The 21,314-nt window shown below is 39.1% G+C and overlaps 2 protein-coding genes across 6 annotated transcripts in view; one reads left to right on the forward strand and one right to left on the reverse strand.

The window, feature by feature from the left end:
- Positions 1-16,643, reverse strand: znf644a (zinc finger protein 644a). Of its 2 annotated transcripts, none has more exons than XM_039816905.1 (6): positions 16,407-16,643; positions 8,231-10,730; positions 6,969-7,562; positions 5,774-5,899; positions 3,568-3,670; positions 1-873 (listed from the first exon to the last, which is right to left on the reverse strand). In XM_039816905.1, exons 2-6 carry the CDS (start codon positions 10,725-10,727, stop codon positions 678-680), a joined length of 3,516 nt encoding a protein of 1,171 aa, XP_039672839.1. In that variant the 5' UTR covers positions 10,728-10,730; positions 16,407-16,643; the 3' UTR covers positions 1-677. The 2 variants fall into 2 exon arrangements, with proteins under 2 accessions (XP_039672839.1, XP_039672838.1); XM_039816904.1 differs by having other exon boundaries at positions 16,346-16,643.
- hfm1 (helicase for meiosis 1) overlaps positions 12,965-21,314 on the forward strand; it is a 27,288-nt gene continuing 18,938 nt past the window's right edge. For 3 of the 4 annotated variants that reach the window (XM_039816901.1, XM_039816902.1, XM_039816903.1), the window contains exons 1-4: positions 17,849-17,937; positions 18,792-18,951; positions 19,039-19,154; positions 19,517-19,811. In XM_039816901.1, coding sequence (XP_039672835.1) covers positions 18,881-18,951; positions 19,039-19,154; positions 19,517-19,811 — 482 coding nt within the window. In that variant the 5' untranslated portion in view covers positions 17,849-17,937; positions 18,792-18,880. Of the gene's footprint in view, positions 13,017-17,848; positions 17,938-18,791; positions 18,952-19,038; positions 19,155-19,516; positions 19,812-21,314 lie in introns of those variants that run through there. The other variant, XM_039816900.1, reaches the window with a different exon arrangement.

Raw genomic sequence — 21,314 nt, forward strand, 5'->3', positions numbered from 1 at the left:
TTTTTTTTTTTTTTTTTTTTTCTCCTTAACCACCTTCAGTTTTAATTTTGTGTTTGTATTAGAAACAATGCAGTTACTGAAATACTATAAAACACTTTCTATGCATAACAAGTTTGCAGACATGTTTGTATTTGTTCTTCTGTAGTAGCTCACTTTTCCAGCTTGTGATTCCTGGAACTGTGAGCTTTCAGGTGCCGTCATTTTCAGTTAAAATATTCATCTCACTAAAACTGTGGCCGGAAAACAAAGAGATTGAGGGCTTGAATTTGAACATGTTGCAATATAAAAGAAAAATGATTCTATGCATCTTTTAAATGTGAATATTGATACAGAAGAGCGGTGCTCCCAAATTTTGACAAAAACGGACTCAAACCATGAGAAATCTGAGGTAAAAGTTGTCTTCATTATTAGAAATGGATTCCACACTACATTACTGCATAAAACAAGAAAAACAGTCCGTCCATTTGGACCATGTAAAAACAGAACAAGGGTAACAATATCCAAAATAATTCTTTTTTTTTTTTCATCTATCCAAATGTCCAAATGTGTACAATATCTCCATCATTGAGCAATTTTGTACTTTTTGGCCAGTATTTCATTGACAAAAACAAAGTGATAGAACATCCAATGTACATACACATACAGTCTAGTGAAATCTAAAAAGGTCCCCATTGGCTTCATGAGGCAGCATGTGCGGCTGTCAGAGAGCGGTCTTGGTCAGTCTTGAGGGTCGGGGGGTCCGTGGGCAGCGAGGCGACCTCCACCATGCCTAGCCCAGTGTGAGGGACGCTAGTGTTCATAATGTGTCTCTGTAAATGTTTAATCCAGTCCTCCTGGACAGACAAGGGACCCTGGAAGACGAGGTCACAGAACCTGTGAAGAGATGAAGAGATTGATGACGATAATATACTAGGGCTGGGACGATAAGCTTTTGTCCCGATTCGATTCTTTCACCATACATGGGTGCCGATTCCATTTGTATTGTGATTTTCATTCATTGCGATTCTAGAAGCGTTGCGATTTTCTTTTCCTTCTTTAACAAAAACAAAAAGTTGAATAATGCGAGACAATAGAGACAATATCTCATGAGAAATTTTTGAAAAGTAATTGCTTTTTAAAAGTCAGTCTGACATTTATTTAATTTGTAATGAAAAATAAGTATTTATGTATGTATTTTCTGCTTTCGGTCTGTTTTGCAGGAAACGGATATGATGTAGTCGCCATCAGAACATATTTAGGTGAATCATTGGTAAAAATTTAAAAAATTGATTCTAGGGGAAATAATTATTTAAAAAAGGATCGCAATAAAATCATAATATATAAGTGAATACATTTTTTCCCCCCAAACCCCTATAATATACCAACACACAGTGGTTTTGACCTATGCAGTAGAGCTGAAGATCTTGGCCCGACGGGACCTGACTGGTTGTGTCTTAATTTCTATCATTTTACACGGGCGGTAAATTAGCGGTCAGGTGATGCGTTTCGATTAGAGCGAAAATGGATGCCGAGGAGGTGAAACGGAGGCTGGTCTCTGGCGATTACGTTTTGGTTGCACCGGCAAAGAAAGCAAAGTCTGGAGGTGTGGAAAACTTTTGACCATGTGCATAATGAGAATAATGAGCCAGTGGCTTACGTGAAATGCAAAAGATGCGACATTCTGTTAAAGTACGACAGAAAGAAAAGAGCTGTGTGCGTGTGCGCACATTTGAATAATGTCGGGCTGTAAACGGGTTCGGACTTTTAAAAAGCGGTCAATCAAAATGTACTTGTCGGGCTCAGGTCTTGTCGAACTTTTAACCCTTGTGTTGCCCTTCGGGTCCCAGTGACCCGAAGGACAACACAAGGATTATGTACTTCCGTTTACTTTGTTGAGAATTGCTCTCTAAACAAGGGTTAATACAGCACCTTAGTTCTTGTTTGTACAGCATTTTGGTCAGCTTAAACTGTGTCTAGAACTGTGTTCTAGAAATAAACTTTACTTACTTTACAAGAAACAGGGTTTAGAGAGCAATTCTCAACAAAGTACATAATCCTTGTGTTGTCCTTCGGGTCACTGGGACCCAAAGGACAACACAAGGGTTAAGGACCCATTACAGCTCTACTATGCAGGCAGCAAGTCTAGGGATGGGAATATTGGTCCGACGGTTCCACCACTTTGATTAAGACTAAAATTATTTTCATGAATATGCCATGAAATGTTGTACTGACAGTCATGTCCCCCTCAGGATTATTTGTAATAACTTTAATGAGCCCTTAATGTTTCATCTAGCACCACCACCAGGTCCAAATTTTCATTTGTACAATACTTTGGTTAATGACCAAATAATCTGCAAAACATTCCCATCAACCTCAGCTGTACTTTAACCCTTGTGTTGACTTCGGGTCAAATTGACCCGTTTTCAATTTTTGTTTTATATCAGAAAATATGGGGCGTAAAAATAAGCGCTGAAAATGTGTAGAAGAAAAATTCTGTGGAAAGATATTGGATATTGGAATCCATTTTTCTGTTTTTCCAAATGTCCGTTTGGGTTTAGAAAATTGAACTGATAAGCGTTACACGGACCCAAGATCATCACAACGCTTGTTTGTGACATATAATTCCACACTCAGTTTGACCATTTCTGGAGTACATCTATGACAATAGGTCTCTCATTCATCTAGGCAGTTTTGGTTTTATAAATAAATGAAAATGGTTGGCGACAGAAGCTAAAAAAATCTGGTTGCCCAGGGCAACTGTTGAAGTCTGTTGGACTGCATTTAAAAAGAGTATATTAAAAAGGTGCAGTTAAGTGATTCTGCGCAAAGATTGTTGATATTTGAACTCAACTGCCCAACAAATACAACCCCCTCCTTTAGAAGCTCCGCCCCACAGATTCACGGACAAAGAACTACTGGCCGGCACATTTAAATGCTGCCTCCTCCCCCGTCCCACCATCAACTGTTGCTGCCTGTTGCTGATTGGCTGGAAAAGTGTTTTGTGGCTCTTACACTCCTTTGTTTTCCATTTACACAGCCAGGGCTGTGTATTAAAGGTGCACTATGCGTTCCTGCATGACGTTACTTCTGTTGACATTCCAAGTAAATTCAAAACAAAACAGAGCAAGCTCGCCCCTCCCCTCATGTTTCTGTAACTGTCATGACTAACTGACCAACTGTCACTAACCCCCCAACCCCCTCCCCTGACCATCTTGTCGGTGATTGGCTGGAACGTGTTTGTTGTATTTTGGTGCCTATCCTGTGCCTCAAGTGTTTGTTTGACGTTTACGACCCCTGTGTTGTCTCCCGAGACCGGGCTTTTTCACAGTGTATTCAGGGGGGCAGGCAGCTAGCGGATCAAGGAGAGATGCCTACGAGTTGAGACAAAAATTAAATTGCGCTGAAAGCATGAAGGAATTGCATAGTGCACCTTTAACACCGATTCTTTTTTCTTTTTTTTCCGCACACAGAAAACAGAGAGCTAGGTGACCCTGAGGAGATATTCACTGATTTTGACAAAAAGTGTATTGTAATAACATCACTTACTATACCTTTTTAAGTATATTAAAAACAAAATACAAGCATTACCTGCAGGTGAGTCTGTACATTTCCTCTGGAGTTTGCGGTAAGGGCAGTGTCTTCTTCTTTGAGCCAGGCCTTGAGCGTTGCCTCCTTGCTTTACAGTCAAATGCTGAAGGACAGAATGAACTTTATTAATTACAGCACAGCCTTGCTAATCCAACATTTCAAATGGACACAAAGTCTACGATGACCACTAGAAGGTTTGGATGTTATGTGATGTTCCAACAATAGTACATTTTCTGTTCAGTTCAGTAAATCAGTCAGTTTGGATTAGCCCTTGCTTTAATCATGCTTATGTTTTGGCATTGTGCCAGTGAGGTGAATGGTCTGGCTCTGTGTCTCAAGGCCCAGGTTATAAGTATGTTGATCCGTGCCTGCAGAAAAAGTAGGCCTTGAAGGCTTTCTGCCACGAAGAGGTCCTCCCTCCTACGGATGCACCCACCAAGCTCCACAATTAAAATCTTTGCAATATCTCACTTGCTGACGCCCTTCTGGATCCTTACCTTGGGGAGGACACAAATAACCACTGGTACACTAATTATAACTAGGATTTGGACGTCACAACCGCTTGTGGTATCTGGCCCCACAGACAGTTTTGGCATTATCTATGCTTTGAGGTATCAGTCTGAGACTTTTGCTGTCTTACCTATACAGTGGAGGTGAATGGATTTCATTTGGCAATAATAGAAATATGTTTGTATATTCAATGGGTCTGTTAGGCCTCAAGGATACACATGATGTTATTTGATGAAAAAACAATGTGTTGTGTTTGTGTCTAAAGGCAGGTCTGTGTTTCACACAGAGGATTTTTGGCTAGTCTTGACAAATTTCCCTGTCTGGGAATTTGAAGAATTTGGGTACAGGGACAATTCTGAAAATTCTATATTCATAGTTTTTAAGTACTTGGATCCTTTTTGATTCGAAGAAGTATGAAATAGTACGAGTCGCTGGTGCAGCAGTAAGGATGAGAACCTATCCTGGTTTTCCCACCTCCCAAATACTGCCAATTGTGTTCATTGGAATGCACATACAAACCAGAGACACCACTATCACGAGTGGAACCTCAGGTCTCTGCGGAGATGGACGGAACTTTTACTTCTGCACAACAAGGCCAAAGTGTTTGAGTTGCTGAGGAATGGTAACTAGGGCTGGGCATCGTTCAAAATCTTTCAATCTGGTGCCAATTTCGATACCTCAGTTTCGATGTCGGTTCCTTAACGATACTTTTTTTCGATACCGTATGTTATAAAATCCATTTCAACATCAGCAAAAATACATTAAACACCTTAATTGTGAATCAAAACAGTTATCAAATTTAATTTAATTTAATTAATCTGGTAACACTGCTCACTCAGTAATAAAACTGGTTGTACTTTTGGATAGGGGTGCACCAGTCAGATACTTGGGATTGGTATCAATCTGAACTTTAAAAATTAACAAAAAAAGAGAAACCATGTTTGTCACAACATGAACATATTATAAATAATAAATAAAAAATAAACAAAAAACATTTTGTACAGGCTAATATTGAACTAACTAAAATGCAAAAGAATGTAAACAACAAAGACTTTTTAGTTCAAACTGCAAAATGACACAAACCTTTAAACTTGGTGACTGCACTGTTATCAACATTGAACTAATGGAGAACTAACTTAAGTGCAAAGGAATGTAATTGAATTGCCTTGTTGCTGAAAGGTGCTGTAGAAATAAAGATGCCTTGCCTTATAACCTCAGCCTGTCAGTCAGTCACCAGGGCATATAAACCACTGTTGTGCCTGCTTGTCTCAGAGGAAGTGTAACATCAACAGCACCGCGACCGCTTTTGCATCTCCATTAATATCATATCGCAGCAAACACTGTCTGCGTGAAGTGTGTGTTGGAGCTCCACTCTCTGTCAATATGCAGAGGACAGATAAGCTTGCGCTTGCGCACTCAGACGCTTTTAGAACCGAAATTTGGCACCGAAAGATAAATAATTTTTTCGATACTCATAGGATCAGAGTATTTTCGGTTGGTGCCATAAAAGTATCGATGCTCTGTGCCCAGCACCCACACATACTGTTTTAGAAATAAATGTCATCTAACTTGCTCAAACCAATTAATTAAATCAAAACACTGCATGCGGATCATTTATACCACAGACTGCTACTGTGTTCTTGTGGTGAATGTTTTCTTTCTGTCTTTAACTCAAACTGTTGTTGATGACACTTACTGGTTCCATCAAGTACAGCTGTCCTTTTTCGTTTCGCATATGCCCGGAGGTGATTAGACAAGCTAACTCCGCTGTGGAAAGTTGCATTGCAATGGACGCACACCTTCCTGTTGAATTCACCTTTCTCTGTAAAAAGACAAAAAATACCAAGACAAACATTATAAGTTAAAAACATAAACATGATCATGCTTATTTGTTAGTGGTGTTGATTTATACGACTTAATAACAGGTCCTTTCTTCCCTTTTTGTGGCAAGTTTATCGTTTATAAAAAACCAACGCTGTAAGATTAAGAAGTATTGAAACATGTTCTGTCTTTGTTCTATTTTACAAACTCTGTCTTCTGCTATGAAAGTTATGAGACAAAAATTTTATTCTTCTGCATTATTATATGCAACAAGCTCGTCAGTTTTGGCCACATAATCAGAAAGTGCTTTGGCAATGTCATTCTATGCCTTTATGCTGATGACACCTCCCTTAAACAAATAGCAATCTGATGTTCCGTACTCAGATATCTGCTTCAAAACAGCTGCTGTAGATGGTAAAGTCTCAATGTGAGTTTTACTACCACTTACACCAAATTCCATTCTCAAATGTAACTCTTTAGACTTTCTTTAAAAATATTTATCAGTTACTTTTCCAAGTATATAATAGTTATCTAGTCTTCACATGGGGCATAAATTTGGGCTACACAGAACTTCACTTTTAAAGCTGGTTCGCATCTTACTCCCGATACTTCTTTCTTCAAAAACAGTGGTGAAGAACACCAGGAGCCACTGCCAGGAGTTGGGTTTTCATTCAAACAAAATTATGACTAGTGTGTTAATTGCATGCCATATTAATCTGTGCACATGAAGCCAAACTGACTCCTAAGTTAACGTATGACCAGTTGCGGACAAGCAATGTAGCATTTAAAAGGCTTTTTCTTAAACAAGAGTCCAGCACAGTGCTCACGCTAAATAAAATGCACCGCACCAAATCGCAGACTCCACCTTTGAATATATTTTTGTGTAGTATATTGCTATTACATTTACTATTATCATATAAGAGATATTTCACACATTATTTTTTCCGCAAAAAAATAGTATAAAGAGAATTACAGAACTTCTACAGACAGTACAAAATTAATCGAAACACTTCAGGAAAATTCCACTCCCAGTCTTACCCGCTGGTTACTACTATGAGGATGTTACTTACCGCATATTGATTTTGGCAGTGAAGATGCAACTCTTGATCCTGAACAGTGCTCACTGTTTGAAGAAACTGCTAGCATGTTTTTTGACATCTGAGACGACCCCTTTATTCTGCCGTCTTCCTGACACTTCCTCTTCTTCAGAATTCCTATCAAGGCAGTCGTGCCAGAGAGGGAATTTTTAACATCCAACTTAGTCTCTAGTTGCCTTTTTTCAGATTCCATTTCCATTAAAGAAAACGTGGGCATTAGTGGCCTGTCATCAGTGCAAGCGCTTGGAATAGAATTACATTTTGGGATTCCAATTGGCGGCTGCATGAAATGATCAACAGTGGAAAGCTTTGATGAAGCACCGTATTGGAAATGGTTCCGTCTCTTTCCCAGAATTTGAAGTGCCCGCTGGAACTCCTTCTTGTCGCGCATCAACTCCCGGAGTAAAAATAATGGGGATTTATTCTTTGTTGCAAAGCTTTTACCAAGCTTTTTGAGGTGGCCTCGTATGTGGTTGGACTGCCCAGTCCTGTTATCAAATGAGTCCCCACATAATGGACAGGAGTGAATGCTCTTTACAGTTTCAGATTCTGACTCCAACTGTAATGCTGAAAAAAACAAAATCCAAAACATTACAAGTATGATATGATAAATGTAAACATCAATGCACATATAACGAAAAACTACGGTTTAAACTTGGGTTGTATTTTCATTGGCCTGCCTATTGGTTCTCATTGGTCGTGAGAACATTTAACTTACCAAAATAATTGCTAAGATCTCGGACGTGCCTAGATAAAAACAGGTCCAATGGGGCAACATACAATAATACAGGTTGGTAACAAGCTTAGTTTTTCCAGAATAGGTACAATTTTATTTGGAGGTAGAACTGAAAGTGAGCACACCAATAATTTCTCTAATAATCTTTCATTTCATAGAAAAAACAAAGCGTGCACAACTTGCTAAGTACATCAAGTACTAGTGGATTTAAGAAGTCAATCTGTAAAATGACGGACAGCAATCATTTTAGTGATAGCTCTTATCTTATCATAAATAAATCTGACTACTTGTTTACAACCTGTTTGATTGTTTGACCCCTTATTGTTTGTTGCCCCAGTGGACCTATTTTTGGAGATGCCACATCCCAAAATGTTAGCAATTACTTGTTAAGTTTAACTCCCAATAATAATGGATAGCACTAATGGCCAGAGTAACAAAAATATAAACAAAGTTGTAATAAAGCACTTTCCCTTTTATAGACGAACAAGTATGCAAGTACCTTTTTTCAATCTCCGGATCGCTGACATTTTTCTTCGAATTCGTGGCCTCCTGTCTTGAGAAGCCACCTGCTCAGGAGACACTACATGGCGTGCATTGTAGGCCAGTCCAACCCTATGAAGATGCCCTCTGACATGATTGGACAATCCAACACCAGACTCAAAGACTGCAGGACAGTATGGACAGTTCTTGCGGTCCATTTCCAAATCTGACAAATCCTCTGTAAAGTCTTCCCTCAATGGTATTTGGTGAGAGTCAAAGGCTTCTTGAAAGACTTCTGTTTCTATGCATTCTTCTTTGATTTCAGGTTCTGTCGGGTCTTCATCTTCAGTCTTAATTTTCTCAAACAGCCTTTTAGACGCCTGCAGAGCACCCCTCATGGACATTCTTCTGCTATAGGTATAAATTATGTTTTGATTTTCTTTCTTAATACCATTGTCAAAAAGATCAGTGTTGCCATCTGTATCGTTAAACTGGAAAATGTCTTTTTCGTCACTGTCTGACACTTCTTCTTCTTCTTGGTTTATTTTCTTGGGACTTGGCAGAGGTTTTGGTAAGATGAAGCATGAGTCTTGGTCAGAGGTGTTGCGGTATGGGGTGGACATCTTCCTTTTAGACGGTGACTTTCTGACAGTTGACTGATCTCCTTCTGCTGGACTGGAGGAAACCCTATGGCCATTTGGGGATATAGCTGAATCTTCAACCTTGACACTCAATGTTCCTGGCAACTGATCAGAGCCATCTTTGTCACCTATGGAATCCTGAACAAATGTGCTGTGATTATTGCTTTCCTTCCTCGGTTCTGCAGTTTTCTTTCCATGTCTTTGTCGGGACAGGAGAACGTTGATGGATTTGTCGAGCTTTGATTCTGTTAGTTGAGACTTGAGACCTCTTTTAATCTTGCTATTTTTGAATAGGTCTGCAATGTCATTGGACTCACTAGGCGAACAAGCTCTTTTAGAAGAGATCTGATTTTTTATAGAGATTTTAGACGTAAACTCAGCATCTTCTACAGGAGTTTTACTAGTAGGCATGTGCTGCTCCTTAAGTGGTTGTGCAGTTTTCTCAAGACGCTTTGCAGCTTCGTATTCCTCAAAGGTTTGTTGATGGCGACGCAGAAGGTGATTCTTAAAAACATTTTCACTGAAAGCTCTATAAGAACAAATGTTACAGGAGAAGATTCCAGAATCATCATTCTGGATCTGCTTTGTAACAGTAATTACTGTGTGCTGCATAATGTTATGTCTCCTAAGATCACTCTCACTCAGACTCCTAAAGCTACATTTGTCACATCTAAACTTTCTCTTGTCCTTCTCGTGTGTTTTCGCATGTTGAACAAATGTGTTTGGGCAGTTTGTACCAAAAGGGCACTGAGGACAGAAAAGCTTCTTTTTATCCTCTTTCTTCTGGTCATTTACGCATTTGATCTCTTCATTGAGTCTTGCTTTTTTCTCCGTGTGGAGTCTTGCCGTTTTCTCCGTGTGAGTCGACATATGCTCAATAAGTGAACCACTTTGTCTGAAGGACTGTCCACATTCTCGGCATATAAAAGGCTTTGGCGAAATATCCGGAGAGTCAACATGAGACTTCATATGACGATGCAAATGATGCTCTTTCTTGAAAATAAGCTTGCATTTTGAGCAAGGGTAACATGATGGCTTGTCCTCTGAATGGGAATTCATGGCGAGCCTCCCCTTCAATGGTGAAAGCCCATGACCTATACTATTCTCATGTGAATTTCTTGCAGGTGCATTGTAAAGAATTTCCTTGATGGCCTTTACAGTTCCATTTGGATACTTAGAAACTTTCCCTGTTGGTGATGACTGTGACTGGGAGAAATTCCTTGACTTTCTGACTTTTCTGACAGGAATAGAGTCTTCTTGGTCTTCAGCATCAGACAAATCCTCAGATGACTTGCAGCTCAGATCAGGGTAAAGGTCTTCTGAGGGATCCACCATGACAACCATGTCCATTTTCCGTTTCCTTCTCCTTTGGCTATTGGCAGGAAGGACTTCATCTTTAGGCTCCTCACCAGGGGAATCACCATGGTTCTCCCAAAGAAACTGCATAAACTCTTTGTGAGGGTCCCAATGAAGGTCGCTGGCACCACTAAAATTATCCACTGAGTTCTCCGGTGAGTCTACATCAAAACCCCAAATCCCTGCAGTGTCAATTTCCTGCACCGTTTTTAGTGGGGTGATGCTCTTTGCCTCCTCTTTCTCTGTGGAGATGCTGTTGAGTTCATGCGCTTGTGTAGCCTGATGCGAGGAAGGTCCATTTCCCAGGCCAACTGGAGACAACATATCTGTGTTTGACAGAACATCTAGGACACTATTGACGTTTTGTTTCAGAGAAGGCTTGCCAAAAGAATCGGTGCAAGAGGCCGATTCTTGTGCCATTCTCACTGGCTCTTGAAGGAGTGTGAGAGCATTGATCTCAGGATCTGCATCTTTGTCATCTTCATCAACACCTGTCAGACATGACATTTCAGCTGCCATGACCTGAAAAAAGAAAAGTAAAGCCTTCTTAGATATTCATGTTTGACTACAAAATCCACAGTTATTACTGTAGCATCCCAAAGGTTCAACTGAAACTAGAGATGTCCCCATCAAGATCGCAAGTATTGGATTGGAGCCGGTATGGGCATTTTTTAACTGATTGGGTATTGGCAGTCACCCCGATCACCTTACTCCGATCGTTTACGTCAGCTTAGCACAATTTGCGGAACAACATAAACTCGCAAGTAACTTGCCATTACTTATTAACATGTCTAAAATGTCAGCAGTGTGGAAGTATTTTAAACTAGAAAGCAAAAACAGTCCCAACATTCACTTGCAATCTCATACACAAATCAGTGGATTTGTGATTTATTTTTTGTAACTAAATATTAAAGATAAAGGCTATTACACCCACAGATATAGAATAGGGTTGGGCATTGTTTGGATATTAACGATTCTGATTCCAATTCCGATTCTTCCTTTCGATTCCGGTTCTTATCGATTCTCGATTTCAATTCTTTGAGGGGTGGCGTTGAAACGGGTCACATGCTTATTTCACAAATAAGAGGAAAGTTCTATTTTGATTCACTGGTGGTTTGCAGTTTTACAGGGCTTTTTCAATGTAAAATAAAGCCACACTAGAGTTACTGTGCTCCAAGGCTGCAACACAAGCGCCTGGCCGCTACGGAAACCCCAAACTTGCGCATGTTAAATTTGGAACCCATGATCCGATTTGATACCAAATCCTCCAAACGATTCCAATAAAGAAACGATTCCGATGGAATCGTAATTTTTTTAAACGATTCCAAGTAGGAATCGGTTCTCTATGCCAAACCCTAATATAGAACAATATCTATGATTACACCATTATAAGTAGAAGTTGATTTTATATGCGAGTTTTACAAAAATGCTAGCTGCACTAAGAATGTATTACGGTGAAGACATTTTTTAGCTACTTTGTTTATAGAAAAACGGCGTGCAGCTCTATTTTCTAGTAGGCTTCGGCGGCTGTAAACATTTTCAAACTGGTTTGATATCAAGCCTAACATTACACGTAATTTTACGACTAGGTGTCGCACTAAGTTCATAATGATTGTAGGGACTCCAGACAACATAGCTCCAGCCCTAGCTCATAGTGTGTCATTGGGTGTTGTCATTTATACCTATGTTTATTTGGTTTATAGTTTGTCTATTTTGTTATCATTTTGTTGTATGGTCTTGAATATTGTAGTTACTCTCCTCTTTTCTTGATCTTTGTCTGGGTGGGTGGTGATGAGGAAGGGGAGCGGGTCTATGTTCATGTTGCAAATTGTATGTTTTGTGTATTGTGTTAACATTAAATAAAAATTGTTATTCACAAAAATAACTGAGATGGTTTAGTATCTTTGGTTACAGTAACTCTTTGGTTAGGTGTATACAATTTGCCTCGTCTTTTTTGGTTTACTTCTTTCGTCCGCTTGATATCTGAAATATTTCCATTTTAGTTTTAGTTTTCTTTGAGACTTTCTGCCAGGTATTAATCTTGTCACCCCAAAAAACACATGAACTTTCTAGTAACGTTGAACAAACAGCGTGCACAGTTCGGCGGTATTCGGCCTCACCCATGTTCCCACTGCTACCGATCTCCTTCACAGAGCCACTTGGCAGTAAGTTGCCGTCAGACACTAGTAGCGGCTCCATTAGTGTATACAAACATTATGTTACTGACATTGTCATATTTCTTATTAGCAGTGTTAAACAGGCTATTGGAAAGTTTAGCGAGCTAAGCTAACGTTACCAGTTTTTCTACAGTAAATGAAGCTTCGCTACACTGAAGCTAACGTTTAGCCCCAATAAGAAATTAAGCAAGCTATAAACTACACCAACATGGCAATAGAGCTCAACAGTGACCGCCCACTTTTTATACGACTCTAGTTTCGGAGGTTTTTCCTTGTTTAATATCGCCATTGACGTTTCATTAAACACTTATATATTAGTAGTGACAAATGCAGGTTCAACCAGTTAGCATAAATTTAAACCGGTTTAACCTCGTACACAGGACCGAACAAACCAGAAATCGGCCCAACTCTATTATCTAGGCAAAGACAAGTATCGGATCAGGACTCTGTATCGGCAGATATTCAATATTTTAAAAATCTGATCAGGATCAGGGGCCGTGGTGAGGTTTTGTGTATTAGTATGAATGTATGGTGATAGGGGGCATTTAGACAAAAAACAATCAGGGGGCTGTGACAGGGTTTTACAACTCTGAATATGGCGGGAACTATAAACAAATCTAACGATTGTGAGGTAAGCAATAGAAATACAAAGTAATTTACCAGGAATGTGTACTTGCATGTATTTGATTACAAAGTTTGCACTGAGGGTACGAAGGACAAACTCTTAAATGTTTTAGCCACATCTCCGCTATAATTGTATTTATGATTCTATGGTAAATGTTCCACTGGCCCCGCCATAGATGCCTACTGCGCAATAATTGATTTAGCACCAACACAACAGTAGATGGATCTGTCATACATTTTTGGATTGTGTTATATATTCATTATACTGCAAGTAATCATGTTAGCCTTTTTAAAAGGTCCAATGTGTAGGAATTTCTCCCATCTAGCGTTGAGATCATATATCGCAATGTCTCTTGTGCCACGCAGTTCAAAGTACGTATTACAGCTACGGTAGCCTTCACGCTGATTTCTGATGATGCCGGTCTCTTGCTCTTTTCGATATCGTTTTTCTTTTTCTGGTCAAAGAAGAAGCCTCCTGTTCCTGAAATTTGGATTTTGAATACGTGTGGTCCTCCATGTTTCCTTCTTCAAACTTGCCGGGGCCGGGAACATTGACATATATATTAATGGACCAATAGACCCCGTTGCTCTGGACGGAGACCAGTGAAGGCTATTAGAAGCACTTTTCCGGTGATCTCTTCCTTTACTGCGCAGCCTCCAACTGACAGAGACAACGTATGTAGCGTGACGGGCACCCTCCTCTGAAAGTGTGAAGTCTTCTGGTAGCTGTGCCAAGAGAAATCTCAATCATTTCCAATCTTACAGAGACGGAGAGTGTAGGTATATGTAAGGAGATAACATAAGCACAGGCTAATTATTGCTTACTAACATGCTAGTTAACATTAGTAATTAAACCTAAACGCAACGTAAAAGTCGAAACTGCCGGGGCTTCTCCTGTACTATACGGTAATTCCTCTACTGTGCGACAGTAAGTCACTTGGTTCTGACACAATCGTTAGCGTATTTTTACAAAAACGTCCCTGCGCGAGCTATAACGTAGAGTACAAGGTAATGGCGCCTTTTAGACATTGTCGTGTTTCTTTAGAATTAAACAATGGACAAATAGAGTCTTTAAACGCTTCAGATGTAAAGTTATTCGCAGTCAAGTGACGTAAAAAAAAATGGCGGTCAGTGGAATGCTAACAAGAGGTGATACCTTTGCTAACAAACAAAATGGCTCCGCGAGGTTTGCGTTTAAAGCGGCTACCTCTTGGCCGGAAGCTACGATATCCCTTAGCAGCATTAGCAGCACCTGTGAGTTTATCATGTGACAGCGGAAACATGAAAGGTGGCGCAGTATGTCCTGTATGTCCCTTACCGGCTAACGTATTTCAGGATGGCGCATGAATATGGAGCATCTACTGTCATATATATATATATATATATATATATATATATATATATATAAAAAATTGAATAAAAAAAAATACAAACGATCCGTTCGCTGCACGATCCGTTCTCCGCATGCTACGCAAGATAATACTGTTTACGACCTCGCGATCTGATCCACGCTAGCGTCTGGCTAGCCTCCACCGGAAGCTAACGTTAGTTTAGCTAACAGCTAATTTGGCTAACCCACTAGCTGACAGCTAGATTCAGTCTAAAATGATGTTAAAAACTTAAACTTAATGGGAGAAGCAGGCTACAGCTACATTAAAACTTTACAGTAATAACAATAAAGACAAATATTGAGTGATTGTATTATTTAAATGAGCACAAGTAAAGTAGAAATGCGACGTAACAGCTGTTATATATGTTAACGTTTATTTTCAAGTTTTATTTTGAGGGTCTTTTAAAGTTATTACATGCTGTCTCAGCTAGCGGTTGCAGCTACTTTAAGCTAAACTAACGTTAGCTTGGCTGTGGCCGGAGCATCAACTAACGTTAGCGCGTGCGACACGGAAAGCGTGGAACAGATCGTGCAGTGTCGTAAATCCTCGTACAACAGCGCATGCGCGAACATTTTGCGCATGTGTAGAACGGATCGTGCAGGCAGAACGGATCGTGTACCGACATCTACCTCTTATATATGTCAATGTTATATATATGTCAATGGTCTACCTATATGCCTATATACTGTATGGTCTACCCATATATGTAAATGGGTCTACCCCAGTTCATGCAAATGTAAAATCTCAAGCCAATAGGAATACTTGGAATTGATGGTGGGGGTAAATAGTCGTTAAAAAAGGACAAGCGATTTTGATAATGAACAACTAAAACGTTACACACTGGACCGCTAAAGTAATTGTGTTAGCCATTTACAAACCTAGCTAGATGCAGGTTTGCACTTGAAATTGCTTTAAAAGCTGCTAGGCTTACATTTTTTTTAAAATTTAGACTTAATTTTGGACTGTTAGTCGGCCAAAACAAGTAATTTGAAGACATCGCCTTGGGTTTAACGAAATGTAAGGGGTATTTTTCACTGTTCTCTGACATTGTATCATCCAAGTGATAAAGCGAATAATCTACAGATTAATTAATGAAAGAAATCATCAGTTAGATGCAAATCTAAATCAGTGATGGTTAAGATGTTTAACCATCTGGTGTAGATGATAATTAGGCTACAACTTTAGGCATGCATGCTTTAGCAAAGGTCAGAAGCGTTAACAGTGAAATTCAGGCCTTTTACAAGACCAATATTGTCTTGAATGTTACCTACGTTTTACGAGCTACAGTTTGCAATTGGTATAGCTCTTGGTTGATGTGCTTGTTTGATGTAAAAGTAAACTGTTTAGTTACTTAAAATATCACAAGAGTTAACTTCTTGGCCCAAACAGGACTGATCGACTACAAAATAAATATAGCCGACTTGACACTTTGCTCAAATGATTAATTGTGGCCATTTATAACGCTACAAGGTCGCAGGAGTGAGAGGTCTTGGATTTGAAGGGCAATAAAAGTGTCATACCAAGTGAATACTCCTGTGGCAGAGGAGAGGTGTTTCTTACATCTACAGCAGCACCAAAACTGCAAAGAGATGGACCCCGTAATGTTTTTTGATGAGCGGTTGTGGATTTTGTACAGAGCTAAAACTTTCAACACAGCAACGTTAGTTCAGTTATATGCCAACCCACAGTAGTTATGATATGTTTACATATGTACCTTCATCAAGAGCAAATTGGATTATTTACACTATGTCCCGTAAGGGTGTCATTGCATTTCGTTTATATCACGCTGTGTTGTTGGATGCTGCTTGCTGGAGCTGCAGACCATTCCATTAGGCTGATCCATACCAAAACCTATTCCTCAGGCTAAACTATAGCTAATGGCAATCGCCCCTCGCTACTCACTACACAGACATCAATAAAATGATTAAAAACAAACACACGTTACCTCCGAGCGGTGCGGATGGAGACAGGGCACAATTTAAACGCTGCATTGAATAATTTCTTACTTTCGTCTTCCATCTATTTCACAGTCGCCATTTTCCGTGGTGGTCTGGTGTGGGACAGAGCATTTCTTTTGTGCGGGTAACCGTACATACAATTGTCTCTAAATTAACAGAACAAAGACATGCTCCAATTATTAAGTTTATTTGTGTTACTGTTTGACAAAACAGCTATAATTAAAAAGGTACGCAACTCGTTGTCTCGTATATTTTCGTCACGTAATGCCACGAGTCGGCGCCATGTCCCCCCCCCCCCCGAAAGATTTGTAATGGTTCACTCCAGATAGGAGGCATAAAAAAACGAGTTAATGACCATCTCCTTTGAGTAGCAGATTTTTTTTTTTTGTAGGTTGATGGCGGTTAATCGCCGTTTTAATTGATAAAATAAATTGAAACTTCAGCTATTATTTGGTTTGTTCAATTAAAGAATACATTGAGTTTTGCTATAAAACTTGTCACTGACGCACAGACAAGCATTGTAACGTTATGCCAACACAGCAGAGATGTAACCCCCCATGGTTGTCTTCGGGTCTTTGTTGCTTTCGTAGACGGTGATTAGCCAGTTCAGCCTCGTGTGTTTTAAACAGAAAACATTGTGTGTGGTGTGAACAGACTTCATTTTTTTTAAAATTAACTTAGCATGAAGCATCTGTTATAGTTGGCCTACTCACATTTTGGCAAGAAAATGTAGCTACATACAATATTTTTTTTTCTGTCTAGCTCAATGATGTTTTATAAGATCTAGCTGCAGTAACATACTGTTAGTCGAAATGTGCTAATAAATTGGTTGTTACATACTTTAGCAATATTAAAGCAAACAAAAGTTAAACCACATTCTAGCATAATTTTGCGATTTACAGTCTGGATTATACAACGTCACCAACAGAAAAATTGTATTCATGTTATGAGACAAAATGAATCAATAAATAAACAACAGAGGATTTCTAGTCCCTAGCTAACGGCTTCGGATTTACCAAACCGAATATATACCGCACATACAAACACAAAGCTACTTTGTCAGCTTATTTTTGTTGTTACTAATATATGCGGGAAAAAAATATTATTTTCGTGACTAAAGTTAGATCGTTAGTTATGTCCGCAAACTTCACATGTTGGCTATTTTTAAATAATAGCGCATTGTCACGGACTCACCGGCACAGCTAATGTGATCTAAACATTTCCTGTATAATAAGACTAACTCATTTAGCTAGTCCGATGAATCACTTTATATAACTATGTGAGAGAGCTTCTGTGTCCGGTGGTTCGTGAAATGTTTCAGAAACAGCTTTTGATCGGATTGTTGACATGGAAATTGCGGAGTAATAGTTTTAGTGATGAGCATGCTGTGCACGTTCTAAATGTCTAGTTGACCAATCAGATTACCTGGTCGGATCTACTTGTTGTATAATAATGGGAGGTTCAATCTCGCGCGAACACGATAAAGAGGCGCTAAATGCTGGTCAAATGTAGTGGGGTCAAGCTCTCACCGAACAGCAGAGTTTTAATGTCTACGGAGTAAATGTATTCATTATCACTGGTAGGTAACGTTAACGTTAGCTACACCGCGAGAAAATACTACTGATAACTTGCATGCAGGTCCTTGCTTAAGATGTTGCAGCTATTGTTAACATTACTATTGCAGCTAACTAATGGTTAACATGTCATATTTAAATGTTGCTAGCTGGTTGTTCACTAGCTAACGCTTTAGCTTTAGCTAGAGCTAGAAAAGTCCAGTTTCCTTCACTGTTTTAGCCAGGAAATGTAGTTACATAATTAAGTATTTTACTTTGAGATACTTACCTAACGTTACACCACTCATAGTGTAAAAGAAAATGTCTATAAATCTTTGTTTAGCAGGTATGCCAATGTTACTTATAGAGCATTCAGGCCGGTCCTATCTCACCTTATAAGTAACGTTAACTTTAGCTTAATTAAATGCTTAAATTTAAATTAAATCAGCTGGAATATTGCTGTCTATAGTTGTGCTGTATGAAAGCCCCATATCCATTTACAGTTTTATTTGCGTGTCCCAAAAATGTAATGCAACTTAAGATGTGATTTTCTCTTTAACCCCTCAAATAGTTTAAATACATACACTAATTAATTATAAGGTAATCAACTGTACATCATTTGAAGTCTTGACATCCTATGATATGTCATGAGAGAAATATTAAAAGATGGTAAACCATCTTTCATGTTTATCATGTTGCCACACAACAAAATAAACCTTAAAAGCCTCCGAGCTTACAGCAACAATAGCTTCTTCCTCTCATTCAACCGCTAACAAAATTTCAGCCACATACGTTATATTGTAAATACATGGCTACAAATATATGTATTGGTTCATTTTTGCATCCATATAAGTATATCTGGTTTATTTTCTTCTTTTAGCCAGATTTCCCCAACCAGGATCCATAGTGATTGACCGACATTGCCCTGCTTTGCAATCAAATGTGTGAGCACCTACATGATCTGATGAGATGGGAGACTCTGATGACTGCACCTTATCCCTGGACAATCTGTTTTTTGAGAAACCCGTTGTCCACAAAGTGTGAGTAAAAAAACATCCTCCCCTCTCTCTCTCCTTTTTCCTCTCACAGCTGAATTAATGTTTCCCCCTGTGGACTGTATTTGACAGAAAGCCACTGCACCAGGAGGTCAGCCCATGGCAGCTGGAAGTGCCTCCATCTCTTTCTCAGGTTCCATCCACTCAGGATATGCAGAAGGAGGCAGAGTCTCTCTCCACCTTATACAGTATGTTGTGCTCTGGATTAGGGTGAATTCCTTTTCACTTGACTTGAGTAAACTGCTCAGTTTCTGGCCTATTGAAGCCCTACTAAATTTAACATCGTGACTCACAGACACAATAGCTTGAAGCTTTTTCAATATTCCTTGGCTTGGCTAAACAAACTGGGATTAGGGTTTTATGATATATTTTAATAATCCCTAGTACATCTGGAATGGTAAATTCGCTGCTGTAAATTATTTTCGTCAGCAAGTGAAATAGCAAAATAGTCAACCTTAAATTTGAGAGTCACACCCATAAAAGGCACCAAATTACAGTTACTAACAACTTTGTTTCATGAAACTCTCTCCCTTTTCAATATTACTCACAGGTTTCTCACAGATACCCAAGAAATTCCTGCCTCCTTTTAAGGGATCAGCTGGCCTTAAGGTTTTACCATCAAAAAGCAACAGTCCTTACAGTTTTAACAATGATGAGAACATTTTTGAGGACACTCATAGTGGCAGCAATAGAAGATCTGATGTCTTTTGGGGAGGTGAAGGGTTCAGGGATGACTGCCAAAGTGGCAGAAGTGGAGATGAAACCTTGCAGGACTCTGGTCATGCAGCCATCAGCAGGAGGGGTTTGTCTCTGGACTGCAGCAAAAGCCCACCTCTACGGAGAAGGCAAGTGTCAGTTATTTGCCGAGACAGCATTTACATTATTGTGAATTAAGGAGTGTATGCACATAGTTTTCAGACAGTCTCCCTGTAGTACATTTTTTTTTAAAGATTATTTTTGGAGCTTTTTAGGTCTTTATTTTCACAGGACAGATGAAGACATGAAAGGGGAGAGAGAGGGGGAATGACATGCAGCAAAGGGCTGCAGGTCGGAGTCAAACCCACAGCCGCTGCTTTGCGGAGTAAACCTCCACATACGTGCGCCTGCTCTATCAACCAAGCTAACCCGGCCACCCTGTAGTACATATTTTGAAAGATGAGAAGAATTCTCCACTTGGGGCAGGGCTCTAACTTAACTTTTTTCACCACCGTAGCAAAATACAATTTAAATTGTCCCGAAGTAAACACTGGCCATTATAATTATTAAATTACAATAAAATTATTCCCATCATTTTTAATAAATTTTCATTAATTTTAATGTCTTTTGTATCCCTGTATGTCTTTTGTATCCCTGAGTGCCGAGAAAGGCGCCTTTTAAATAAAATGTATTATTATTATTATCATCGAAAGTGATATGTCACATAAATAAAACTGAAATGATGAAACTATAAATTAGCTAACATTTTATAAAAAATATTTGTTACATATACATACATATTCATTGATTTATTCATATTACATGAATTTAATTCATAAATGAACAGGTTTTTATTCTAATATCTGTACACCTTGTTTTTCCCTTTTTTTTTTTTTTTTAATTATTTTTTACTTTTGTAAACACTGTGGTTATGCTCGTGTAATAATGCTGCCTGTCTGAAAGATAGAGAGACAGAGAAAATGAAACGTTCAAATTTGACTTACCGGATGTAGACTGTTGGTATAAGCCAGCCATTGGGCGCCTATTTCAGATGGAATTTACCTCCCCTTCCGCAATCTCCACTATCTATTTTGCAAGGGCAGCGTTGCTGCATCCTGGGTTTAGCGCCGCCAAAAGACTATTGTGATTGGTTTAAAAAAATTTATAAAATTTAAAAATACAAACAAGCCAGAGCGTTTTTCCACAATACCAGAATGATAATGGGTGCAGCCAGACCTTTCTCCAGTGCTGACACAGTACTGTGGAGATTATGCTAGGTCTACCTTCCATCATGCGACCGTCCCAGAATTAAAGCTGCAGTGGGTAATATGCAAAAAACCCGCCAGAATTTAAAGTACAGTAACGGGCATATGCATGCACAGAACAGCCAATCTTTCTCTGAAATCACCTGTGATTGGCCAAAGTCTCCCGTCATGGGTTAGATTTTTCTAAAGCCTGAAAACAAAGCCAACAGGAGATGCAGAAATCAACTTTTATTTCAGATCACTTGAATTACAATACGCTGAAAAAATATTATGGATTTTTTTGCCCAACAACGCAAATGAATGAAGTGCCTATCATAGCTTTAATTTTGTATCTGCCATTAAAGGTCCAATGTGTGGGAATTTCTTCCATCTAGCGTTTGAGATCAC

This window comes from Perca fluviatilis, chromosome 11, assembly GCF_010015445.1.
Source record: "Perca fluviatilis chromosome 11, GENO_Pfluv_1.0, whole genome shotgun sequence".
NCBI classification, from domain to species: domain Eukaryota; kingdom Metazoa; phylum Chordata; class Actinopteri; order Perciformes; family Percidae; genus Perca; species Perca fluviatilis.

Coding starts and splice junctions, on each gene's coding strand:
- znf644a (XM_039816905.1), bottom strand. CDS start 10,727: ATGGCAGCTGAAATGTCATGTCTGACAGGTGTTGATGAAGATGACAAA. Junction 5,900..6,968: donor ACTGCCAAAATCAATATGCG/GTAAGTAACATC, acceptor GTCTTTTTACAG/AGAAAGGTGAATTCAACAGG. Junction 874..3,567: donor ATGTACAGACTCACCTGCAG/GTAATGCTTGTA, acceptor ATCTCTTCACAG/GTTCTGTGACCTCGTCTTCC.